This window comes from Athene cunicularia, assembly GCF_003259725.1.
Source record: "Athene cunicularia isolate RWA chromosome 22 unlocalized genomic scaffold, athCun1 chr22_part1, whole genome shotgun sequence".
NCBI classification, from domain to species: domain Eukaryota; kingdom Metazoa; phylum Chordata; class Aves; order Strigiformes; family Strigidae; genus Athene; species Athene cunicularia.
Genome location: NW_020799128.1, coordinates 1,289,783 through 1,317,427, shown reverse-complemented (window position 1 = coordinate 1,317,427; position 27,645 = coordinate 1,289,783). Strand labels below are relative to the sequence as shown.

The 27,645-nt window shown below is 43.0% G+C and overlaps 1 protein-coding gene across 2 annotated transcripts in view; it reads left to right on the top strand.

The window, feature by feature from the left end:
- The first annotated feature begins 1,069 nt into the window (after positions 1-1,069).
- The window catches only part of LRRTM4 (leucine rich repeat transmembrane neuronal 4), a 218,150-nt gene continuing 191,574 nt past the window's right edge, over positions 1,070-27,645 (top strand). For both annotated transcript variants that reach the window (XM_026863154.1, XM_026863155.1), the window contains exon 1: positions 1,070-2,611. In XM_026863154.1, coding sequence (XP_026718955.1) covers positions 1,094-2,611 — 1,518 coding nt within the window. In that variant the 5' untranslated portion in view covers positions 1,070-1,093. The remainder of the gene's footprint in view (positions 2,612-27,645) is intronic.

The following is a 27,645-nucleotide window of genomic DNA, read 5'->3' as shown; positions in this document are numbered from 1 at the left end:
ATGTGGAAAATGTGAGTGTCCTCGTGTAACAGCGTTGCTACTGCATGATAAATTTGACATCTCAAATGCAAAACCTTAAAATCAGTAGATCTGTGGAAGAGAGAGGGGGAGTTGAAATAGGAATAGACCCCTTTAAACTTTCTGTGTTTTGCTGCTCCTAAGGCAGTGTTTATATGTAAGTATTTGCGAGTATGTTTTCACAGAGCATGTAACGTCGATACAAAATTCTAAATGCTTAGGTATTCACAGTTAGATGGAGATAACTTTAAATTAATGTGTGTTACAACTTACGATTCATCTGAAAGAAACATGTCTCCTACATTACCTTGGTATTGGGGTCCCACACTAGCGTCGTGTGCTATGCTTCTGTGTGGGGGTTGAACTTTTTTTTCTGTGCATCTATTTGTATGTTTTAGGGACACAAAAATAACGAGTAGACCTACTCTTATAAACAAATCACTCGGGTGCAGGAAGTAGAGCCTTTGCTTACTGTCTGATTCGACAATAAATACTCATTTTAAAGATGGGTCAAACTTTATGATAAGTAGATTCCTCACTTTTTTTGCAGGGATTTTTTGGAGGAATTGGACTTGCAATTGCTTTTATTAAGGAATACGTTTAGCAGCAAGTAAATACCAGAAGCTTTGGCTCATTTCCTTTCCAGCACTATGGAGCATTCAGCACAGTGACTTGACAAATATGTTTATTGTTAAACCTCAGCATCTAGCGATAAGGATATACCAGCTACATTGAGAGATGATGTACAGGAGAAAAGCGAATCGAGAACAGGCTCTTGGTCCTTCTAAGGGATCATAAATCACACAAAAGTAATTGAATAACAAGAGTACTACTGGTGATGGTGCGGGTAGGAGAGATGGCAAGCCAGAAACTCAAAGGACAGGGATTTGCACAACAAAAAGTGCAAGAGAGGAGGCAAACAGGTTGTCTTCAAAACCCTCTGCTTCACTAATGCTTTATTAGAAACCCCACTGACGTTAGTAATCTGTTGGCGATTTATTTTAATAGCTTTACAATGCACATTTGTTTTCTTTTTAATATTGTAGGTTTCCATTTAATTAAGCAGCTGAGAGGCATGAGTGTGGTGTTAGTGCTACTTCCTATGGTGCTGTTTGTTGTGCTTGCGGGGGCTCAGCGAGCTTGCCCCAAGAACTGCAGATGCGATGGCAAGATAGTGTACTGCGAATCTCATGCATTCAGAGACATCCCTCAGAATATTTCTGGAGGGTCTCAAGGCTTATCGTTACGGTACAACAGCATTCAGAAGCTTAAATCAAATCAGTTTGCGGGCCTGAATCAGCTCATATGGCTTTATCTTGACCATAATTACATCAGCTCCGTGGATGAGGATGCGTTTCAGGGGATCCGCAGGCTGAAGGAATTAATTCTAAGCTCCAACAAAATTACCCATCTGCACAACAAAACGTTTCACCCGGTCCCCAACCTCCGCAATCTGGACCTCTCGTACAACAAGTTGCAGGTGTTGCAGTCTGAGCAGTTCAAGGGCCTTCGTAAACTCTTGATCCTGCATTTGCGGTCCAACTCGCTGAAAACCGTGCCCATCCGAGTTTTCCAAGACTGCCGCAACCTTGACTTCCTGGATTTGGGCTACAACCGCCTGCGGAGCTTATCCCGTAATGCTTTCGCTGGCCTTTTGAAGTTGACAGAGCTCCACTTGGAGCACAACCAGTTTTCTAAGATCAACTTTGCCCACTTTCCACGCCTCTTCAACCTTCGCTCGATTTATTTGCAGTGGAATAGGATCCGGTCTATTAGCCAAGGGTTAACGTGGACTTGGAGTTCCTTGCACAACTTGGATTTATCAGGAAATGACATTACAGGGGTAGAGCCTGGGACCTTCCAGTGCCTCCCCAACCTGCAGAAGCTGAACCTGGATTCCAACAAACTCACCAACATCTCTCAGGAGACCATCAATACGTGGATCTCGCTCATCTCCATCACTCTGTCCGGAAATATGTGGGAATGTACTCGAAGCATTTGCCCGCTGTTTACTTGGCTTAAGAATTTCAAGGGAAATAAAGAAAGCACTATGATATGTGCAGGCCCTAAACACATCCAGGGTGAAAAAGTGAGCGATGCTGTGGAAACCTATAATATCTGTGCTGAAATCCAGGTGGTGATTACTGAAAGATCGTACCAGGCACCCAAAACCCCCCAGAGACCTGTCTTCATTCCTAAACCTACCATTTCCAAACTGGAAAGCAACCAGCTGACATCGGTTATGCCAAGCCCTTCTGCAGACCTCCCCACACCCGGAGTGGAACCAGAGTATGAGCACGTTTCCTTTCACAAAATAATCGCTGGGAGCGTGGCCCTCTTTCTTTCCGTGGCCATGATTTTGTTGGTTATCTACGTGTCGTGGAAGCGCTACCCAGCCAGCATGAAACAGCTCCAGCAGCACTCTCTCATGAAGAGGCGCAGGAAAAAGGCCCGAGAGTCTGAAAGGCAAATGAACTCCCCTTTACAGGAGTATTACGTGGACTACAAGCCAACAAACTCTGAGACCATGGATGTATCGGTTAATGGATCTGGGCCCTGCACGTATACCATCTCTGGCTCCAGGGAATGCGAGGTATGAACCATGATCCTCCTAAAACCATTTCAGCTGCTGGGAAGGAGAGGTAAATGCTCTTGAGGTGTCTCTAAACAGTAGAAAGATTAATGAGATTTTTTTTTTTTTTTGCTTTTGGGTTTGCTCAGTATGAAAGGTTATCTCATTAAATAACAACAGGGAAGCGATGGTGATTATTTTGAATAATTCAGACTTACTAAAAAAATAGATTAAGTTGAAGGAAACAACCATGGTAAAGGCATCTGGAGTGTTGTTCTCCTCCTGTTTGCACCCATTTTATTAGCAGTGCTACAAGAGAGTCATTTTTAATGTAGAAAAAGAGGAGTTTAAGAACCTTTTCTGTTTTAAAAATAAACATGGAAACCTCTTTACTCCAGACCCCATGTCAAATCTTGAGGGGTTTGTGGCCTATTTAAAGATAATGCCAAAGATTTTCTGCATTTTTTTCCTCTGGCTCAGGAGGAAACCAGGGGACGGCAGGACCGCAGCACAACCTTAGAGTTAGGCACGCGCGTTGTTTTCCTGGAGAGGCAGGAACACGCGAGCTGCCTTACTGAGCTCTTTAAGCTTGAGCCTTGTAAGGGCCCCGAGTCAAACGGTGCATTTGCAGATATCTGAGCTGGGAGATGGGGATTCTTGGTTTGTTTGTTTTTTTTTAAAAAAAAAATTATTTTAGTGATTGGTGAAGGCTTAGCTTGAGAGACAGCTTTACTGGAGTTAATAATTTCACACGCTTAAGGCCATGTTATGGTTTTGACTCTGCAACATGGGAAAGACAAATAGGAAAAGCTCTAGAAGACTGTTGTTAAACTTTGGCAAGAAAAGAATGTATTTTTTCATTGCTGTGCTGTCCAATGACTCTATTAATGCGTATGTAAGAAGTGTTTTTACTCGTGAATGCCATTACCTATTTATACCTGGTAAGGAGGATTTGCGCAATTACATTTCAGCACTTGTCACTTAATCCTGCACGTGAGGTGGTATTAGGGACCCTGGTTGATTTTGCTTCCTTGGTTGTGGGCATCCTACCTGAGAGTGCTTCGTGTGCCTGTTGAAATTTAGTCATATCCATTTATGCAAATTGGGTTTGACTGCGGTAGATTTTTGACGTCTTTGACAGCCGGGTGGTATGAAGGGTGCGTTAAAGATGAGCGGCGTTGAGCGGGCTGCAGTTCTAGGATCCTGATGGTTTAGAAGTGGATGTTTTCACTTTCTGACAATGGAGCATCTTCAAGATGTTTCATATTTGGCACCTGAAATCCCCAGCTCATTTTGGACCACGGAGCTAAGGGGAGGGGAAGGGGAAAAAAAAACCAAAAAACAACAAACACAAGAGGTGTATGTTTTGGGGTTGCTTTCTCTGGAGCAGTGTTGTCTTCAAAACCGAGAACCACCCGTCATACCCTTGTCATTTCTACCTCTATCATGTGAATGAAGGTGTGGAGGTTTGTTTCCTGTTAGCAGCACAAGTAGAAAGTCAGAGAAGCTAACAAAATTAGTTTGAATTTTCACTGGCTGTCCCAAAAATTTGACCTGAATGGCTGCCTCCTCTTCATACTCAAGTTTCAATAGCTTGAATAAAATGCTGTTTAATTTACACCGAGATGATATGGAAGGCAGCTGAATCTCCGCTATAACTGAAAGTCCATGTAATGGAACCATAATCTGTAACTGAATTTGGATCTTGATTGTAGTGCACAGAAGATGGAGAATGTGTGATGTTGTTGGGGAGACTGAAATTCGGATAATTTGGATTATGGCAGATAAATAAAAAGCTGAAGAGTCCTGCTAGGTCTAGTTACAGAAGGCCAATGTGGCATCATTTCTTCATGTCGATTGTTACACACAGCATTAAACACAAGGGGACCCCACTTCGCCTGGTTTCCAGGTGCTGTTGCTGCACCAGAACAATTTTATTCTGCTGCTCCGTTCAGGTTAAGTTAAGCCGGTGCACAGTGTTACAGACCTCAAGCTGCTTGTTGCGTTGTCTGTGGGATTCTTGGTTCCGGTGTAAGTCAGTAGGACTGTACTGAACACGAGGGTGACTGGTAGGAAGCACACTCTGTATTTGCATGGCGATTTAGTATGCATTGGCTATTAGCACGGAAGGCTTCGGGAGACAGAAAGCAGCAGATCATTGAAGGCACGTGTAGCAACCATAAGCCCCCACTGAAATACTATCTTCAGCTTGGATTTAACATTCTTTGTCTCCATAGCTACAAGGTTCCACTTGTGAAAGGATAGATATGCACTGTACAGTACTTAAAAATGGTAAGAAAAAAAAAATCCTCGGAGTGTCTTCAGCAGCGGAAAGGTTTTATGTTTGGGGAAAAATACCCAGAAAATGGAACATCTCAGTGTTTACTAATTTACCCTGATGTACATAGTTGTGAGAAAACTATTATTCTGTACAAGTGAGACATAGCTTGGGCCCATCCTCCCGTCGGTCTGACTTGCTCATTCACTGTGGTCAGAGTGAGCTTTCTCCCCAAAACAGAGCCCTGAGAGGGGAAAAATGAAGACAGGCAGGCTTTCGGAATTCATTGCTTACCAGTTTATTCATTTTCCTTTTGCCTACCCCCACCCACACCTGTAAGCAGCTAAGGTGTCCAAAACCTGTAGATCTTTCAGGAAAAAGTGGCTCAGTTCCATTTTAACCCAGAAAAGGTGCTGGAGCATCCTCTGTCGCTGATAACGTTGACTCCGTGGGGTGATAATGAACAGTTTCTGAGCCCGTGTGAGTGTGCCGTGTTCCCAGGGATGATTTTGGTTTTTAGAAGTATCCAGCTCATCCCTTCCATTAACTTGTTTTCCATGGCAGAACTGGCCTTGAAATAACACCCTTGGGTGTTCACGCAGGTTGTTTTTTTGGGGTTTTTTTTTGGCACAGCAGCCCCGCGCGCTGGCAGGGAGGGTGTTTGCTGTTGGTTTAAGTTCAGGGGGGTTTGCAGCATCTCACCGAGCCACGCAGGCGGGCCGGGGCGGCGTCGGGCGCTCACGCCGCAGGGAGGGGAGTTGTGGGGACGGTTTGTACGGCCGCTTTTTCCAAGTCCGTGCTTTATGAATTATTTCGTGTACTACAGAGAGAGCGCCAAAGTCAGGCTTGCTGTAAACGGGAGCAACTCTCTTGGCATCAGTGGGATTATAATCACTGACACCTGGCCTATGGTATTCTATTTAGTCTATTGGCAAAGGCTTCTAAAATAACTGGATGCTTATGATTTTGGCTCCCACCATCCAGTTAGCAGACTGCTGCTATCTCATGTTGGTATTTGCTTTGCTTTGTGCATGTGCATCTTATTCCCTCTCTCTTTCACATTTATTTGTACATTTGCTGAAGATCTGGGAGCCATAAAAAGCAATTTCATAAACCAAGCTATAATATCACGTATTTCATACATATCGCAGACAAAATATCTGTATATAGCGCACTATGAAGGTATATGGGGAGAAGGAACATTGCTACAAAACCGTTTCCTGCTTTCCACTGGAAGGTTATTCATCTCCTCTTTCTCAGGCTGGCAGTTACAAACCAAACAACAACCAGCCAAACAAGTGAACATCTTTTCTGTGTTAACTGAGCACAGCTGATGTGAAGCCCTTTGAGAGACGGCTGACACAGACCCTGCGAGGTTACTTTTTACACTTTTCGCCTCTCGATGTCTAACAATACCCCAGCGCTTGACAAACCAACCCACCTGCTCACAGGCAAGTGCATCTCTGCGGTGATGCTCCCGTGGTTTCCATTGGAGGGAAAACCAGGGCAGTGGCCACTTGTATTTGTACATGCTAAATCAGTCACGCACAATTACGTTCACTTGAAATTCCGATTCCTCCCCTCTTGCCGGTGGGAAGAAATAGATTGATAAAGGAGTGCAACTTGTGCAGGCTTGGTGGGCTGCTCTTGACCTCCTCCCTTTGAGCCTAATTTAAAAGGAAATGTTGGCATGCAACTCTTGTTTATTATTTATTTGTTAAGCACCATTACTGGGTTGTTTTGAACAAGATGCAGAAAGGAAAAAACAAAATAATCTCCATGGCCCAGATACAGTTTAGTCCAAGGTTCAGGTTCTGCAAGGACATTCGTGGTTCTGTAACTCAACTTTGGAAGGGCTGCCCAGGGGTGTGTGTGAGCTCACAGGCTATTGCAACCCCATGAGAGAAGTCACGTAATGACTGGCAGATTTTTTCAGATTTTTTTTCTTTTTTCCCTTTTTTTTTTTTTTAAGAGCAGTGATCTTATTTCCTTTGCTCATCATCCTTATGCTTTTATAAGGATTACTTAACAAGGCCTTCATGGCAGAGCTGTTAGTTGGTCCTAGCTTGGGGAAACGCAAAAGGAAGGTGGTTCCGCAGGTAGTCCATTACAAGGAGAAGACCATGGGAGGTGATAAGTGAGGAGAATGGGAAGCAGTAATTGTTCAGGTATCCTACTGTCATCATTTTAGGGCCAAAGCAGTGGTGGTGACTTTCGAGTCGCTCTGTTTTGGAACACAGTACAACGGGCACTGTTCATTTAGCTTTCTTATATCCTTGTGTCCTATGGCTCCTTCTCTGCCTCTTTTTCTCCACCTCTGTGATTATAGATGGACCTTAAGTTCTTGCTTGAGTTATAAACTGAAGGGTGAATCAATCTAAGGAAACTGTCATAAGCTCTATGTATTGGGAGAGTAAGCAAAGGCTAAGCTGGTAGGACTTTTCCTCAATGCTGTATATCTGGAACAAAGAGGTCAGAAGTGGCTCAGAGGTGAAATCTTTTAGGCGCAGGGGCCAGTGAGAGGCTCGAGGAGAAGGCAGATTTTAGAAATGTCTCCAGGATGAGCACCAAAGGTCGACATTTGTGTTTGCTAGCATTCAGAGCCTTCGTTAGCATTGCATACTTGTTACTGCAAGTATACAGGCAGTTGTGCTATAGAAGTACTAGTGACGTGGCAGTGAATGCACAGGGGCAAATTTTCCTGGGCTCAGCACTTGTGAAGTGTGAGACTTCCCAAAGATATTACCAAAATGACTTGGCCATATTTCCGGAAGAACTCAGCCAGCTGTGCATCAGCAGCAATTGAGATGCTGGTTGTAAATTTGTAAAGGGAGCTGCAGAAGGATGCTGAACACTTCTGGAAGTCTTTCTTAGCCCTCATTAAGGTGCCTGGGTGAGAGATTAGCTTGTCTGAAATTTGGTCTTGCAGTACAGGTGCCGCTGAGACCTTGAAAGTGATTTGTTCCCAGATAATGCAGATACTCAGCGGCAAAGGAAGAAGCTGAACCCACATCCCCCAGATTTTCACCTAGGCTGGGGAACTTCCCTAACCACATTTCAGGGATTACGTTTGCTCCGTTATGTCTCATCTGGGGGCTGACAATTAATGGACAGAACTCTGAAATTGCACTGAGGATTCAAAGTCTTAAATACCACATCCAGCCAGGGTGGGGGGTAACTCATTGCCTATCATCTCCCTGCCTTCTCATCACTTCTTTTGCTACTTCCCCTGATTTTTGCCACATTCTAGAAACTTCATGTTTTGAGTTATGCACAGTGAGGACTGTTCAAATGGAGAAGACGCTGCGTTGTAAAAGCTTTGTACAAGAGAAGAAAATATTTGTATTTCTATTATAATTGTTGCTGAGGCACTGTGAAGGATCCCTGCATTGCTGGAATTGTGACAGATGCAGTTTGCCCTCTCCATCTCTCTTTTCCTTTCTCTCACCCCTTCTTCTGCTTTTGCTCAAACTCTGTGATGTGCTGCCAGTATTTTAAGGCGGAGAAAAAAAAAAAATCGATTTTAGTCCATTATGTAGCTCATGCCAGGAGGGAGAACACTAACAGAAATAGCAAAGAAATCTGTTGAACCAATTCATTTATGTGTGGTTTTTTTTTTTCTTTTGAACACACACCAAAAAATAAAAAAAAAAAAAAAACACACTCTACAAGGGGCAAACAATCTTATTAGTAAGTATTCCGCTGCTGGAAATGTTTCTCAAACTCTCCATCAGAATAATAGAGTTGACCTGATTCTTGCTGTTAAGACCGTTGCCTAAACCACGCAGGCTGTTCCAGCACGGAGCTCCCCGAGCCGGTGCGGGTTTCCTCCGGTTCTTGCAGTGATGCTCCTGGACACACACTCCATTTGGCAGGCCCTCTGCCCCTGGTAGAAGAAACCTGGATGTTTCAAAGCCCTGGGGAGGACAGTTGGGGTCTCCGCTCTGCAGGTGTGTTACTGCCGTCGAGATGGGCTCCCTGTTTGCTCAGCAGGTTGCTCGCTCTTTCCTCACAGGAGCTGCTTGGCATCCGGGAGCCTGCAGCCCTCTCTCGCGCTATCCAGGCTGTAAACATTTTGACACGCAAAATTCCTGTGTGATTTGTGTTTACAGCGCTACTAACATCCTGGTATTTGGTCATTTCAAGCCAGGTATTTTAGGTCTGAACACAGATGGGCTGCAGCAGTAAACATTTTTGACACTAATCAGCTTTTATCACATCTGCCTGTTGTGCAGCCAAATAAGCTTAGATTGCTTGTAGATCTCTGCATCTACACACAAAGATGCCTGGATCAATTCCGAGGGATTTCCTGGGAGCTGTTGTCTCTGTTCCTAGCCGCAATATTTCAACTTCATCAGAAGCCGGAGTGTGAGGCGAAGGGATGGCGTGAGGGGGTGTTACTTGATGGGAATATTGGCTTCTTGGCCTAAGGAATTTGGTTTGTCTTTGCCTTTTGAAGCCGCAAGGACACCAAAAGCTCTTCCTGGCAGATGTATCAGTCGTGCTGTTGTCATGGGCACTTGAATGGGAATTGTTCCACCTGCAATAATGGGGAAAGCTGGAAAGGGCAGCAAATGCTGCTCCTCTATAATCTCTCACCATCTGGGGTATAGTCTAGCTAAAAATCTTCACCGTTCTTTCTCAGTTCAACTGCAGATTGATACACGCAAACCATTTATTAAATTATTTTTGTGGTTCTGTAGATACATTTCCGTATCATTGGCTAGAACATGCGAAGTTCATGACTGCTGGCAAAGCCAGAGTCTTTCCTACAAGCTTTGTGGTCCAAGGCTGTGTCTCTCTCAGCCTCCTACAGAAAATGATGGGACTTGTGAGGGTGCTTGAACTTCTTTTCTTTGTCTTCTATCCTCTGTGCGACAAAAAAGCAAAGACATTTTGCATAGCACTTTTAATGTGAAGTTCTCAAAACTCATCCAACAAGTAACATCCTAATTTTTACTTCCTCTGACGTGTAGATCATGATCTTTGCTGTGAAGGTTCAATTTTTTTTTTTTTTTCTTTCACCATCGCCATATTACACAGTTTCCTCTGAAATACACAACAATAAAAAGAAAAAATAATTTTTCCGCTTTTAACCTACGGGGAAAACTTTCATGATCAGTTTGTTTATGATCAAAGGTGTGGGCCAATGACGTTGCGTGCTTGTATGGTCATGACATAAATGGGGAAGACTGACCTTAACCTTGATCTGATACTGAATTCTGTAAGTTCTTCTGTCACATTGTGCTAGTTTGAAAACAAACTAGTGGGAGACACCAAGTCAGAATAACAATTTAATAAGAAAATAAATAAATAAATAAATAAATAAATAAATAAATAAATAAATAAATGAATGAATAAATGAATAAAGGCAGATAACACTGGGTTAAACTAAGAGTCAGGATACAACCTGACACCCGTTTAATCAGGGTGGTGGTAGCAGTCTGGTAGAATGGTGGCTGCAGTCCCCCCGGAGCAGAGATCCCATAGAGAGAAAAAAAAAAAAAAAATCTGCTCTTCCTCAGAAAAATCCAGTGGTGGCTAAGCAGCTCCCGTCCTCTGGAAATCCAGTGGAAAAGAGAGGCCTCTGGTATTCAGAATCTGGGGTTATCTCCAGGATGGAATGCTGGTTTTCTCCCTCTGGTTGGAGCATCTCACGGTGGGATAATGAGTCGTGCTGCCTGGCAGTGATGGGCCATAACAGAAAAATAGTCGGGGGGGGGGGGGAACAAGGAAACCCTGCCCCACCTGATTTCCACAGCTCCTGAGGATGGTAACAGAATACACTGCAACCCAGGGCACGCATACAAATACTTAGTATTTTCTGTCCGAACATTGCAACTGGGCTGCGAAAGCGTTACATCGGGAGAAAAATTAGATGGTTGTTAAGTCACTTTGTATTAAATGCATTGTGGGAATGTGGCATGTCCTTCATCACAACAGGCAGAGCTTAGTAATTACGTAGTGTACAAAGATCTTTTGATACACGCGGCATTGGGTATGTGCACAGGGCTTCCAACCGCATACTAATATAAATACAGATTGTAGGAAAAGCAATCTTGATCTCCAGTTTTTGACAGACAATGTAAGAACCAGTTTTAAAGCAGAAGGCTCATTGTATTTATTTCTTTATTTATTTTTCTGTGTAAACTCTCATCAAGATTTTTCTTGTGTATGGAAGAAGTAGGCTTTTCCTGTATGTTACTTGTATTTTCATCCAATTAAGAAGCAGGCAATAGGAAGTGAAAGAAGGTAAGCTCAATGTCATGGTAGTATTATTACTGTGGTATTTGGGCACCAGCTGACAACTGTCAACTTTAATTACTATATGAAAATATTAAAGGAATCATGTTGTGCTTGGGAGAATAGGACCAGAGCAGCTAATCTAAACAAGTAGAGCCTCGAAAGGGGAAATGGAGACACGAAGGGTGATTTACTTGCAGGAGACGATCCAGGTTTTCAGAAACCTTTGACAACATTCTGTTTGCTGGATGACTTCCCCCTCGCAGCCCTGTGCAGTGAAAAGCCCCTCCCATGTTCTGTGGTTGCGCTGGGCGCAGCTTAAAACTCACTCCAGGGCATCAGGCCAGGGAAGGGCAGGTCTGGCCCTGAGCACAAGCTGCCACGGAAGGTCAGTCTCGTTCTTCGTGCCTCGCACTCTCATACACCCTAACTCAATTTTTTTTCCAGACTTTTCCGGTGCATAGAGTGTCTTTGATGAATAGCTCTGGGTTGTGTGTTTCTGCTCATTTTCAAACGCAATTCTCATTAAAAATCAGCTTCTCCTTCTGTGTGGTGGCCTCTGAAACCCCAGATGATTCTTCACTGCTCTCATCTTTCACTAACACATCCACTTGGATTATCTTTGTGCCGTGACGGATGCTTTAAAAGGAACCAGCAAGGCCATCAAATTCTTGCCCTGGTTCAACTAGCATTTGTTAATGTTCTAAATCATCCTGGGCCTGAAACGTGCTACTTCTTAAATTTAGAACGATGTGATTGCTTGAAGCCTCTCCATGTGTTAATTAAATCATCATAATTGTGGTTTCTTGAGACTGACAGGTTATATATAGTTTTTCTTGCCCCCCCCCCCTCCTGCAGTAATTTGGTATGAATGACAGGCAAAACAGCTATTGTTTAAACTGTACATCTGACACCGTCCTTCCCATTCCGACTCCATTTCTCTGCTATTCTTTGATTGTCCTGAAATAATCGACAGTGTCATTCTTGAAGACTAGTTAATTACTGTGCACTTCTCACATTATGTAAAGACGAGAGAAATTATTTTTCTGGGTCATTATTATCTATTTAATTTAAGAGAACGTGTACTAAGGAGTACTGAAGGTCAGGGCAGATGTTCGGTGTCTGTGTATCTACACACACGCACACATACTTCAGGACACGCACAACAAGTCCTAAGCGTAATACATTTTAGTAGAACTCTATTTCCATTGATAATGTCATGTCTCATCCAAGATTCTGTGCAAGTAGAAGCCTCAGTGTTCTCACCATTGTTTTCCTCTGTGGCTCCCACGCTGTAGGCCCTCCCCTGGCAGGTGTGCAATTGCTGTGCTCTAGCTGGCAAAAGGCAGAACTACTTCAGAAGGTGACACACGTTGTTCAGAAACAAAACTCTGCTTACAGTTCTTTCCATTCGTAGCACCGAGAAGGAAAAACAAATGCTACGAATACTGAAGTTGACCAAGAATTTGTACAAAGCTCTGTACTCAACTCTTGGTGTTCCCTAGCTTCAGAGCAGCTCTGTCCCATGTGTGTGTGAGAATGAGGCAGAAATGACAGTGGGAACATCCTCGGGCTTGTGGTGTGCCTCATCCCGTTAGGCACTTGTGCATTGCTCCCCTTTAATGCAGGTCTGCACGCGGATTACAGCTCCAGTTTGTGCCAGAACCTAAGGCTCGATCTTGGTCTGCTCCTCTGGATCCTCCTTACTCTTCCAATTATACAAAGAAACTGTATGACTTTCTTACTTGAACTCTCTGAGTGTACAGATGGGTCACGCCGACAGGCGCAATTCAGAGTTCAGTAAGATTCAAGAATATATAGGAGAGAGATTCTACGTGGGAAGCTCAGCCTTTCTTTCCAAGACTGGAGGATGTCCTTCTTCCTTGTCTGGAAAGCAAGGTGATCCACCACTCGGCTATGGCTGGAGGCCACGAGATTTAGGAACCGTTTTAAACTCCGCTTTTAATTTATTGTTTGAGCTGGGAGAGATCGTTTCATCGCAAACTGGCAGACTGTCAAAAGCAAAGCAAGGTTACGTTGACTTTCATTAGAATTTGAGCATTGAAACCGATCCTTAAGTCTTTGAAAATTCCTCCTGTAGTCTTTGCCCTCCCATCTACTTACACCGAGGGTCAGCTGGGAGGATTGCCTTTCACTCTCTTCCTACATGGTGGCTTACAGAATAGGGTTGGGGCTTTAGCTGCTACTCCAGCATGAAAGAGAAAAGTATTGTCTGGAGCCTTAAGGGACTCCTACTGAGTCTGTTTTGTTCCTAGCATAAAAGCCGGTCTGAAGTGGTCTGCTTTGTCTTGGTGTGGTATTAGAACATGCCTATTTAGTTCTTTTAAAACGTCTATACTATATTCAGATGCAACAGAGACTTACTTACAGTTACTCAGGTGCTCCCTGGTCCCAGTAGTTTTCTGCAGTGCAGTCAATCGCGTGATTTCAATGTAAACTTCGGATCCATTTCTTTCCCCAGAATTATCGTTTTCTTTCCCAGAGCCCCTAAATCATACATTAAGCATCTGCCTTTAAAAGCCACATCAATGTCACACGCAAAGTGAAACGGGGAAATGAAGGCAGCTCGTGTGTTTTTGCAGTTGGAACACAAACTGTACAAATCAGAGAAGGAAGCAACCCACTGGCAATTCTAAATTCTTAGAAATTTCTATTTGAAAACAAAAATCTGTGGGTATTTTCTTTGCTGCCTTCTCTTCGTGGAATATATTACGAGTCCCAATGTGCGCAAAGCTTTGACAATCTGAGGAACTGATTAACCTTTTTCTATTTATTAGCTCCCAAACATTTATTACATTAGCTTCTCAGAACAAGGTCCAGACTCCTTTGTTTTTCTGTAATAGACAAGAGACCAGAATTAATATTCCTTCGGTGCGTTTTCCACATAGGTTATAAGTAAAAGGTAGGCATAACACTTCGTATTTCACTCCCTTTCATGTCTAATGAAGATTGGAGGGAGAACATTTTACCCTGATACACATAAAAAAATTAAGTGGAGAAGAGGCAGTTAGCCATCTGCTTTGCCTTTTTGTTTTGCCTTCATCAAGGGCCACAGAACTTCACGAAGTTACACCGTTTCTAAACCAAATAGTTTATTTGCATTAAAAAAGTGCCACCTGAGAGTCGCTTGAGAACTTAGAGAGAAGACTCTGCTTCTCTGAGAATTTGTTCCAAAGGTTAATAACCTTCGCGGTGAAAAATAACTTGTCCAGCTGTTAAAATCATTCCCTTCTCCACAATGACATTAAAGTAATCGGAGAGGACGATGTATCCGAGCTGTAATGTGTGGCTGAGCAGATCTGTGGATATTATCCAGCTCACCACAGAGCGGTTCCAAACGAAAACCACAGCAAATCAGGTGGAAGCTTGCACACTGAAACAGGCCCTCTCCTGCTTCTGTTATTATATTTTAATATCAGTGTGAGTTCTGAAAGTTTCCTTCCGTATTTAGTGTAATTTAACAAGTTATATGTCTGCTGCCCAACTCTAACAGGCATTTTTAGCTTGATTGCTTGAAAACAGCCTGACGAAAAGGCTCCTTCAGCCCCCACTCCCCAAATCCGGTGGGTTGTTGGCCTCAACTGCGTGGAATTTTCTTGTTTTGCTTTTAAGAAGCTGCTGCGATGGCGATGTGATTGCTAAGGGTTTGTTCGGTCAGCCACGCACCCATAGGAGAACAGGCTCTTGAAGCATAGGTATTATCCTAAAATATGTAAATACAAGATTTTGCAAATGGAGCTGAGGTGAAAAAAAAAATAAGGTGTTTGTCAAAGCTCCCAAGTCTGTCTGGTTCTGCAGAATTAACAAGTGTTCCAGTTATAGGTAATTAATTAGAAATCATTGATGAGTCCAGGAATTGTACTGGTTTTATTTCTCCTATTAATTTGGCACAAAAAGCCGCTGAAGATGGATTCGAAGTTGGTGTCCAAAGAGGCTGGTAATGGAGAAAACACTTACTGTAGGTAGCTCAGCTCTCGCTTGCTGCCGCAGTCAGGGATCACGGCAATGCTGCGCAGGATCAAACTCCATTTAAAAGCATCTTGTAGTACTTCTGAGCTCCTTCGGTGCCCAGATCTTTCTCCCTGTCTCAATTCATCACGCTGTTCTCTTCATAAAACACACGTCTTCCCACCTTCTACATAGCTCTCAGCATCGCCTAAATTATATCTTAAGTACCGTCGGATACTTCTCAGTGGTATCTTTCCGTATTGATTTGGAAAGTCAGATTTAGCACCCGGCTTACTTGGGTGTCTTTTAACCTGTTTTATTTTATTTATAATCTCCATAGGATTCCCCGTTACTTTATTTGTTAACCATTCCTCTAGTTTTGAAGAGCTACAGGTAAAGAATTTGCGTGAGGCTTCAAATATTTACGTATGTATCCTTGGGTTTGTATGCATGAGAGTGGATATATTAGTGGCTTAACTTTTGAGCACTTTTCCCTTTTTTTCCTTTTTTTTTTTTTCTTTTTTCCTTTTTTTCCTTCTTTTCCTCCTCTCTCCTTCCTCTCTCCTTCCTTTCTCCTTCCTTTTCCTTTCTTTCTCCTTCCTTTCTCCTTCCCTCCTTCTTCCTTTCTCCTTCCTTTCTCCTTTTTTTTTTTTTTCCTCATGTGCAACTCCAAGGTGTTTCTGACATTGCAATCAATTGTACTCTCTTATCATTTTAAAAACTGGCAATTTGAGAGGAAAGTGGCAGTTGCCATCTCCTGGAAGAGATGACACTGATACAGTAGCTGACCTTCCTCCGTCAGCGGGCGCGGAGCCTGTGGGCGCACCGTGGGAACTCTCCGTTGGGTATCTCCCCTATAGCTCAGCCACATGTTCCGGTCACACAGCGGAGTGTGCCGGTGTCCGAGCATAGGCTTGTTTGCTGGGAGGCCTACAATTAAAATGGATCCCCACAGTGCAAGTCTGGTGGCCGTATAAATCCTAATCAAGTAGTTGGGTGTTGGGGCAGCGGAACGTGGCCAAAGGGAGAGCGGGGGGAAGGGGCTGGGGGCTGCAGCCTTAGCTGAGCGCCGGAGCAGGTCAAGGCTTGGAGCAGAGGTCAGCAGTTCACTACCAGAGCGCTGCAAGGGAGGAGGATGTGACTCGTCTTTTTCTTTATCCGACAGGTAAGACCCGGAATTTGCACATACTGGGGTTTCTTCAGCCTTTGCCACTGGACTATCGATTAATTTTGGGCGTACAAAGTCAGCTCCCTTCTTTTCTTTTTCCATCTCTAAAATGAGAAGGATAAGACCGATGTGCTCTTCCTAGGTGCTTGCAGATCTCTGTGAGATTTGAGAATTGCATTTCAGGTTTTAATTTCTTAAATTTTTATCAGAGGCTTAATTGCGGGTCATACCCTGGGCAGTAGAGTTGGGAAAAAATTATTGCAGGACAACAAAAAGACACGTTTTATGAATTACTCTTTTTTTTTTTTTTTTTTTCCAGAAACATCTTGGGGTTTTTATATCATCATTAAAACTTTAACCTGCTAAATTGAAAATATTTGTTTTCAGAAAAAAACAAACAAACAAACAACCAGCCAATTATGACTAACCCAAGAATTTTCTTTTTTTTCTAAGTGCTTATCTTTATAGAGTTTTATCATGAATGGATGTTTCCTTTGGAGCTTTCTGAATAGAAAGTGCTTTTTTTTCACTTAAAAAGAAAAGTGGCAATTTTATTCAGGGTTAAATATGCTGACTTCCCTCTACCTCTTTTCATTGCAGTGGTAGTTAGAATTCCCGCTCATGGTCAAGGTCCTCCCGTGTGAGGTATCTCATAGACACAGAACGTTACTATAAAATCCTTACCTGAAAGGCCTTACAATCTGTCTTTTAGTTTTAGATATAACAGCATGTTAGAGCATCAGTAAGAAGGAATACCAGGACTTGAAGGGAAAAAATATTATTCCCTTTGAAAATGTGTCAGGTGAAAAAATGGAAATGCTTTCTCTTCATTCCTAGCAAGTGTTAACTCCCTCCCTTCGGCAGGATGGGCAGAACAGTTTTAATCTTGCCTCCTCTATTTAAAAAAAAACAAAAACAACAAACCCAAAACCTTTGAATGATTTAACTCTTTCACGTTCCCGGTCTTAAGCAATGATTAAGTATTAATCAAAACTAGCAGCATACGGCTGAATTCAGCTCAAAGGAAATAAAGGCTTGTCTCTCATTCATTCCCATATATATATATGTACGTATAAAATAGCAATATGTTCATTTATAATCCGGAGCTGCACTGTTTCCTATTCATTCCTTTTACTGTTGCCAGCAGGGTTGTTATTTGAGGTACATTAGTTTCCTGTTACTGAATTTCAGCCTGGATTTCACTTTTCCCTTCAGATCCTCCCTGCCCGCTGCCAACCCTTTTTTTTAGGGAATACTCTTGGGTTTTTGATACACAAGGGCAGTTTTCTTCCCGCATCTTTCCCAAACAGGACGCGTGTCCAGCTGGTGGCTCAGTCCCTGCTCCCTGTCGCAGCTCCGACACCACGCCAGCACTTGGGAAGGGAAGGAGAGGGAAGGGAAGAAAGATGGATGTTAAAAGCAGGTTCGGTCAAATAGTGCTTTGTCCTACTTTAAAGCACCTTTCTCAAGCAGGCAGAGCTCTTCTGGTGTCTTGATTAGTAAAGGTAGAGACCCAGGGTTTGAAAGCATCACTGATCAATTTGAAGCAGGGTGTTAACAGTGGGAGATATTTTATACTATATATACCTCTGTGTGTGTGTGTGTGTGTGTGTGTGTGTGTGTGTGTACCTCTTAACAAAAAGCAGCAGAAGAGAAAAACTGATGTGTGCCTTAAATATATGGCTCTCCTGAATGTCTAATTCAAGATCAGGATCGTAATAAAGGCAATTCTTTAAGGCGACGAGTTTGTCAAGGTGACAAATCTGGCAACTGAAGTTTATTATTTTTCACATAAAGTATCTTCTTCACAATGAAGATGTCCTAGCAACTTCACAAGTGTTGCTCTGGCCTTCAAATATTGATCCAACAATCAAATATTCAGGTGATGGGCACAGTAGAACTTCCTCCAGAGATGGATGAACAAGTGGAAATAAACAAAGCGATGTTGGCTGATTTGGCTTGATGTTGGATGTTTTCTACAAGTCCACAGGAAGAAGCAGTGAGAGGAGTGCCACCGGGTCACAGACACAGCTATATTACCTCGTAATTCAAGAAATAATCTTGTCCAGGGACTCTGGCAGTGCTGGGATACAGCACAGATGATTACTTGTGAGAAAGAAGCATGAGCAAGGGAAGCGAGGAGGTAAAATCTGTATTGCAGAAGATGACTGTGCTGACCACAGGGTCACACTGGCCACAGGGTCTCCCTGTCGGAACATTAAAAATGAGAACAACCGCACAAAAAATACACTGAAAACAGGGAAGGTTGTAAGCTAGTTGTAAGTGGAGAGGTCTTGGAGAGCAACGTTCTCCTTCCAGCAACGTTCAGGGATGCGAGTAGTGTTGTGGGCCGGTTAAATATATAGTAAAATTAGACTTTGCTCTGTTCAAGTAGATTTTTTTTTTTTTCATTTGTTTGCTTGGTTCTACCTACAAAACTTGCAGTAGCAAGATTCTGTGGAAGCTTCTTAATGGTTCTACTTTATAGTAGTAGAAGAATACACAATTATTTCCTGTACATTTCTTAATACCTCGTGACAGTAATTCATGGCTTAAGTGCCTGTTTGTGTCAGCTGTGACGATGACTAATGGATAACGGGGTATTTGTATGTTTGGGGTTTGTCCTTTGAGCTCCTGAGCCGAGGTAAAACCTTTGACAAACCCGACTGTTGCAGAGGAAGGTCGGGTTGTTGCCCTGGGGATGTGCAGAGGTGCCAGCCCGCATACAGGGGTTTGGGGGAGTTTAAATGCAGCAAATACCCGGGCCAGCTTTACGTGCTCGGAACATACAACATCGCTTTTCAAAATAATTTTTATCCCATTACTAGATTTTATTTCCAAAATGAATGCTCTCGGGGAGTGTTGTGATAGAAAATAATTTTGGTGGCTTTTTCGAAAAGCTTTTAATGTGATGTGCACACATGGTTTAATCCAATTGCAGAGAGCCGAGGAACAGAGGGACTAAGTGACCTGCAGACCGGTTTTAAAGTGTGTTCCATTTAAGAACTGAAATCAGTGGGTTTCCTGCCTGGTTCTCCAGCCTCTAAACCATGTTTCTTAGTCGCATAATAGCGGTAATGTGTAAGTTTTGTCGTGTGCTTATTATCACGGACGTGAAGTTAAATTAGCACATGAATATGTTCTTTCAGTGACATACTTGAAATTACACTGTTAAATTCCTGTTTGGTTACATCAAGGTCTCTTTGCCAACAAAGGCTCTTTTTTTTTTTTTAAAAAAAAAAAAAAAAAAAAAAAAAAAGTTTCAACAGAAAAACAAACAAAAATAACCACAATAAAACACAAAAAAAAAAACCAACAAAACCAAGCCTAATGTTTTCACATTTTCCCTTTAGTTTTGGTGGGGTTTTTTTTAATATATTGTTTTTACAATTCACCTCTGTTGGTTGTTATTTTGACTCCGCTGCGTGGGCCGGTAAGACAGGGTATGGGTTAGCCAGATTTCAGACTTAATATAGCAATTAATTAGTCGCTGTGTGTACATTTTGTAAGAGGTTTAAAAAGTACTAGTTAATCATTGATGAATTTTAAAACAGGATAAGCACATAAATAAGAGGTCACATGTGATTTCTGATAATTTCTTACAGCATCTATTAATTATTAATTCTTGATAAGCTATTTACAAATGCATGGCGGATCTGAAACATACTCAAATGAGCTGTAGTCGCAAAGCAAATAAAAACCTCAGAAAACTTAACGCCTGCTTCCCAGAAACAGCGGCTCACTGATCTGGGGAAACTAAGTTGAAACATTCAGGGAACAAAACATCATTTATAATTGTTCATATCTGATACTGAAATTAGAAGTAGAGGCTCCGGGATCTGACAGTTCACCAGGTCCCAGTCTGGAAGATCACAGAGTTGTCTAGGTTGGAAAAGCCCTTGAGGCTCCTCCAGTCCAACCATTGACCCAGCACTGACCGTTACCAACTCCCCCAGACCCCTCAGCGCTGGCTCAGCCCGACTCTTCAACCCCTCCAGGGATCCCGGGGACTCCCCCCCTGCCCTGGGCAGCCCATTCCAACGCCCAACAGCCCCTTCGGCACAGAAATCCTTCCTAATATCTAATCTAAGATGACACTGAAGAGCCAGCTCTGTTCTGGTCGTCTCGTTTTGGATATTCGACGTCATTCTGGACTTTCTAAATGGAGGAGTCGTGTGTTTGTGTCACTTGTTGTAGTTAAAATGCTCGCTGCCTCCCCCCTGAGCATGGAGAGCTGCGTCTCACTACAGCTGATGGTGTTACACCGCTTTGGGGCACCTTCATACCACCGAGGATTTGTTTGCAGTGAAGGTACAAAGTCATCGGGGAGGGGACAAGAGATGGGAGCGTGGCCTCGGGCTGGCCAAGGACTGGCACTAACACGGAGCATCCAGGAGTCGGTGGGAGGGTAGGGGCAACTCCTGGTTTTCGTGCTTTGGGTGCAGTCGTGGTGGAGGTCCAGTCTCCTGCATAAACATGAGGGATATGGTGCAGCTGGGAACAGTCAGTGCGAGGGTGACGGTTGGTCTAGATGATCTTCAAGGTCCTTTCCAACCCGGGTGATTCTGTGATTCTGTAAATCAGAGCAAGACGGGGTCATGTGGAAAAGGCAAGTTGGCCAATGAGACTTGATTTGTCTGCCACAAGGAAAGCTCTGGAAAGCGTTCAAACTCGAAACCACGAAACCGGTGTCCCCGCAAGACCATCATTCCTCCCCAAAACAGGAGAAATACTACGTGGTATTTTCTTCAGTGACAGAAATGATTCGAGTGAAGTCGTTGCTGCCAAAAATGCCCCAACTTGTGAGTAGCTGCGTTTATAGAAGAGCAAAGTGTGTGGTGGTGTATGTGTCACTCGTGTACGGATATGGTACTTACAGATAACGTGCACAATTTGTTCTTCGGATTCCAGAGTCTTTACAGACCTTTCAAAAATGGGAAGAGGAGAAAAAAAAAAAAAAAAAAAATTAAAAAATTGGCTTTTCTTTCTGCTTACGTTTACTGAATCAATATTTATGCGTTGTGATCTCATTGAAAGCCGGTGTTTATGGCTAGTTCTCCCTGTGCATTAGGCTGTGGCTTTGTTTCAGAGCACTGCAATATTCTTTTTCTTTCAGGTAGGCACTTAAATATTTTTCCTCTCTCCTTGTGTTGATTGCTAATTATATGGATGCAAGGTTTGCTTTGTTTCCTTTTAAAAGCGTTTGCTGGGGACTATTTCATCATCATCATCTTTGAATCAGACAACAGCATGAATATCAAACAGAGAGCTTGTAGGAGCTTTGCTTGCCACCTGTCTCCCTTCTAGTGAGTCAGTTCTGATATTTTTTTTTTTTAAATTATTTATTTTTTTATTTCAACTTCTTCATCCATTTGAAGTTTTATCATCTGAAGAGTTTCTTTCCTCCCTTCCCTCCTTTTTTTTTTTTATTTGGCATGTCTTTTTACCTACCCCTGAGCCTCGGCTGATTTCTTCAAGGAAGGTCCTTGAACTTGCCAGATTTCTTTGCAGTAAGGATCCTTAGAAAAAGCTGCTGCTGTTCTATCGCTGTCCATTTTTATCTTTTTTAAAGGCAGTTTGAAGTGATATTGTGTTTTACAAGGCTATCTTAAATTTTCTAGAAAAGAAATACTTTATCCATTAAAAGTCTGATCATGATTTTCTTCCCATTTTTTGCTTTTCATAGCAATAATTTATATTTATTGCAGTGTAGCATCATAGAGGTTCTGCTGAGTTTGAGCCCCCTACTCCAGATGCTGTATACGTTTTTAGACTGCTCTGCTACAGCGAACGGGCTGTCCAAACAGCCTGTAAAAACACAGACAAATGGTGATCAAATTGTCCCTCAATTTTATTAAGTGCAGGTCTATACAGACGAGTGGAGACAAAGCTGAGCTCACAGCATGTGCTCCGAGCTGACATGACACGGGGCAGTTCTGGAGCAATTACAGATGCTGCTGTGTTAGTGTGACCTTGTATCTGAGCTCAGGAACTGTGTGCTCTGGGCTGAAACACCTTCAGTCACCAGCATACAACAAAAAGGACTCTTCATTCTCACTGCTTTTTCTGTCCCCCTCCATTCACCGTTCAGGTTTCTGCTCAGCTTACAACACCATGGGCAAAACCCTGCTTTGGCCATGGGTGGGTTTATCCCCCCTGTTCCCAGCTAGTGACCCACCATGCCATGAGACGTAATATTTGGGTTTATCCCCCCCACCCTGTTCCCAGCTCGTGACCCGCTGTGCCGTGAGATACAATATTTGTCTCACAGCCAGCCAGGTCCCCTGTTGTCTGTTCAGTCTCTCTCTACTTGTATTTCTTAGGCTAGCCTACAAGGCTTCCGTGTCTTTCTACAACTTTTTCCTCTTGTGCTTTTAACCAGACCCTTGGCTTATAAATTTGATTTTCATAATCTCCTTTCTCATGTACAGAATCCCATTCCAACCAAAATACTGTGTAATGGCTTTAACCGTGTAGACAGACAACAGGATCAGGACTTACCAGGTTTAAACTCAGTTTTCTCTTTAAGCCATCCAGATACCCCCTATCTCTAGTCTGATTCCCATTTTAGAATTTATATTGTGCAAAATTCACCAGAAAATAACTTTGTTCTCTGGAATATAATCTCTTCCAGGATATTTAGAGCTGCCCTGAGAAGTATTGCTGTCTTCCTTCAGAGGCGTTGGAGAAATTCAGCCGTACCCCAGCTCAGTTTAGCACACCATCCGTATTCATTAGCCTAACAGTACGGTTTCTGCCTTTGTCATGAGGGATCCATTTAGCAGACAGTCGAGAGAATGTCGGGGAGCGTTTGTAGCGCAGGGTCCAGCGGGCATCTGGGGTAGGTGTGAAACGCCATCGCGCCTGTCCGGTTTTCCTTGGACGTTCCGTTAACCGCGGGATGACTGAAGGCTTCCAACCACCCCTGACTCCCTTTAATTAACACGAATGTGCCCAGGTCTGCGCTGGCTGTCGCCTTTGGTGTAAAGCCAGGTCTGTCCTGCCCAGCCGTTTCTTCAGGTACTGGTGCAGAGAGAATCCTCTTAATGAGCACACCACGGTGGGCAGTGAAACATGCCAATTAGGAGATTATCTGCATACTCCCAAGATCTGAGGAACGAGCTCTTCAGGAGAGACACACTCTTCCCCTTGGTTTGAATTGCTGTAGAACAGGCTTATTGCAAAATGGTAGTTTTATGTATATGTGCAGTAGCAGAAATGAGACACAAGAAGTATTTATGGAAACGGAGCCTAGAAATGAAAATCGGGGTGTGCCGTTCCTCCAGTCCAAAATTACAGAACAACCTTGAAAACCTCTTTACAACGCCGGTGGGGAGTACTAGTGCGTGCTGTGACCCATTTTGGCCGCTCTGTGTTCGTGTGGTGCTGAGCGTTGTACAATCAACTCGTGAATCAGTCATCGCAGCACATAAAACCCAGCTTAACAGGAACAAAGCATCAGGCGGAGAGGAATGGTATCAGGTTTATTTGTTGGTGACCTCCTGCAATACGTTGAGTCATTGTTGCTTTCTAGTACAAACCGTAGGATTTGGGAGAAGGCAGAGCCTGGTGGAAAACACTCAGCCCCTTTCCTAAGGGTGTGCCAGGGTAATCCTGGGCCCAGCTGTGGTACGGGTTGATAAAACAGCTTCTTGCTGGGACTGTTTGGCCCAGCTGGAGCATCTCTGCCACAGCAGCACCCCGGCATCCTGGGGGGGAATGGGCAGGCGTGGTGAGAAGGGATGTGGGGAAGGATGGGTGCTGCCTGCACCTCGGGGAGTGTCATCTGGAAGCCTGTGTGATCTTCCCACCAATTTGTCAGTTTAAATCCAAACTGCAGGTGAAATGATCGAGTGCTCTGTAGTGTCCTGGCCTACGTGGAAAGCACGCGCTAATTCTCAGGTAGTTTCTTAAAGGATGAATGTGAACATTTTTCTGCATTTGTGTTGCCCTCAGAGCGCTGGGTTCCTGATTCGTGGGATCACACCACCAAAAAGAAATAATAATACTTGCAGAAACGGTCCAGTGCAGAAGCCGTACTTCAGCATCTTTGACAGACATACCAGGAATTAGGGACTCAATTATTCCTTCCACCTCAGATTTCAAATGCTCTGTGGAGGGGACGGCACAGCTGCCGTACCTGTCTGGTGGCTACAGAGAGGGTCCTGTCTCCAGAGCTGACAATCTGGAACACTAAATTCCCCCACACAAAGACTCCATCTGCTTCAGGAATGCACATCCCAACCGTGTATGCAGTTTATTTCAATCTCTACTAAATTACATGCAAATGAATAAACAAAATAATACAGCCTATCCCAAGCTGTTGATATTTATTTCAACATATACAAACAGATGATAGCTGTTTTCTCTTAAATACCCCTTATGTCATCAAGAAATTTGAGAGAAAATTATGTTCCAAAATCTGTCTGTACTCTCCTCACTGAGATCTCACCTCTCCTTTCAAACCTAAAAGAAAATATGAGCTCTCTGGATTATCTCCAACAGCAAGAGTTGTCATTTTTTTTTTCCATTTGTACTTAAAAAGGGAAACCAGAAAAGCGGAAAGCAGCATCATTCCTTTGGAGAGCACTGCCTCGGGACCCACGGGGGCCGGCTCCAAGTCTCACCCCCCTGCTCACATCTAAACAAATTGCTTCTTGCCTTGTAGTTCAGTCTTCCCTTTGGCCTTGCACTTTGGAGAGTAAACTTCTTTGGGACGGGGCCGTGCGTAACTTTCTGCTCCGAGGTCTGCGAGGCTGGGTCCCCACTGGGGCCTCTGAAGGCTACCGCAAGAAAAATAATAATAAATCTGCCCTTTTCACATGAGTCTTTAGCTTTTGCTGCCATTTAGAAAAGCAGGCAGCACATAACCATGTGAAAATGTCATTTGCAAACATTTACCTCTCCGGTGCTCACTGTGGTTTCATGAGATGCTTTCTAGAATCACAGAGCCAAGAAATAGGAATCGTTTAGCGCTCTCGTATGCCGGTACTGCCTGAACAGGATTGGAAAAAAGGCACAAGGGAAACCAAACTACCAAGCTCTTGAACAAGGGGGCTATCAAAGTTGTTTAAAGGAAAATTAAGGAGAAAAGAAGAGACATTTAAAAAGACTTCCTTCTCAATATTCCCCTTTTTTTTCTGTCTTCCCATGACTTTTATGGGCCTGAGCTCTTTGGGTTGTTTTTTTTTTTTAAAAAAAAAAAAAAAAGTGTGATGGACTTTGGCCTTTCTTCTTCCTAAGTAATGGCTAATATGTTTTAATTGAACAAATCTCATTTTCCTTAATGCTTAACAAAAAGATTTAAAGACAATCTAAAAATAAAACTGGTGTTTATGTGGAGTGTGAATAATTAACATGAACGTTCCCTTGAGTGTTTTAGGAGTTACAATGCATACCTAGTAGGAAGTTGAATCCAGTTTTCAGAACGCTTTGAGACTTGCTTGAAATGTCGGAGCTTCGAGGGCTCGGGCCCTAAGTTTGTGTAATAAGTTGTTCCTGGTCCTTGAGCAAGAGACAGCAAAAAGTTGGTCTGCCAGTTGTTTTCCGAGTTCCGTGGGGGGGTTGTTTCGCTTTGTATACAGATAAATAAATGTATTTCTCCCTCTTCCATACCGAGTGGGGTGCAGTCGGTACGGACACGGGTGACTTCAGCTCTCTCTGGGCTTGCTTTAGCCGTCGCAGGAAGTTTATCCTTTGGGGATATGAAGAATTAGACCCGACAGTCACCCTGTGGCTACGAGGGGCAGCGTGCCCCCAAGCCCCAGTCTTTGCGTCGAAGGTCTGGGCTTCAGCAGGCGCTGGGTAGCCGGTGGCCAGTGGCCCTGTGCCTTGGGCCTTTGCAGTGTGTAGTGCAGTGACAGCGCCAGCCACGTCTTCATTCTCACTGCCTTGTTACTGGTGTTACTGTTGGGCTGCTTCCTGCTGCATACGGAGAACAAGAGGAATTAAGCAAAGGGTATTCTTTCTCTCGCTGTAAAATTCACTCTGTTTATTCTTATTATTATTATTTTTTGTAAAAATACTAAACTCAATTGCAGGCAGAATAAGCCATCTGGTTCCTGTCACAGTTACTGTATATTACATACATATGGGGAAATTGCTTATTGATTTAGCCAAGTGTGAACAAGTGCTACTAGGAAGCCACAAAAGTATCCGTAATACTAATAGATACTATCAGAAGTGACACGCTGCACTCGATTCCTGGCTAGAGGGCATCAACTGTTAACCAAGGATTAAAAAAAAAAAAAAAAAAAAAAAATTTCTTTATTTCTATATGGATGACTGTGCTATTAAAGCTTTAATGAAAAATTTCTTGGAGAAAGAAAGGCAATATGCTTAAAGACAATCGTGTATATGTTTTATTGACCTTCCTGTACTTTATGTGCTAGAATTAGGCCCGCTCCTGCAAAGTCTTTAAGTTATTTATGTCAGTTGAATCGTCAAGAGAGTATCGGTGTTGCCTGCACGCTGTTGTTATAGCATCTGCATACATATATTTAACCAGTTATTTGCATGACCTGGATGCTATTTTTAGCCAATTTGACAGATGAAAACACTGCAAGAAATTGGTACGGGGCAACCTCAACATTGCTGTATTCCCGGAGCGATTTGAAGCCTCTCAGTTTTCAGATGAACTGCTCTCGTAGGGCTGAAAGTCAAAGTGTGACCATAATTTTGGGGGAGGAAAATTGGAATGGAGACTAAATTCGAGGAGACTGATTCGTCGTGAGACCATTTAAGAAATGAAAAAAAAAAAAAAAAAAAAAAAAGAAACCCTCTGGTTTTGCCATGTGGATTCCCTTAGCGATTCACAGCTGTGACCGTGACTTCCCGAAGGAATCTTTTCTTTGGACTTGTATCGTTGGAACTTGTTACTGCATTTATGCTGTGACTGCGCTCATCTCCCAGATGTTTATGTGCGCTGTGTTCTCCCAACGCTTGTGTTTTAGAAACTGTCATCTCATCTTGAAGTAATGACCCTGTCTTTTTGTTGCCACTGTAACTGAGAGGGGAGAGGGGCTTGCTCATGAACTATAATGGCATTTCGTCATGGTTTTCAAACTGTATCTATTTACACTTCCTTGAATGTGAATCGTTATTAGTTGGATTGCTTCTATATCAATATATTTCCACATTTTAACAAAGTTGGCAAATAAAAATGCCAACTAAAGATCAGAAACATAATTTGATTGGATGCCATAAGGTACAGACTTTCATTCCAGCAAGGAGGAATTGCTTAGCACAGTGCTCACGGTATTACCATGCAGCCTTCAGCACCATTTTTAGAAGAGCAGAGATTCTTCCAGCTGTGCTCTTTTTTTCCTTATTCATCATGTTTTTGCATTGTCTGCTTTTTTTTTTTTTTTTTTTTTTTTTTTTTTTTTTTTTTTTTTT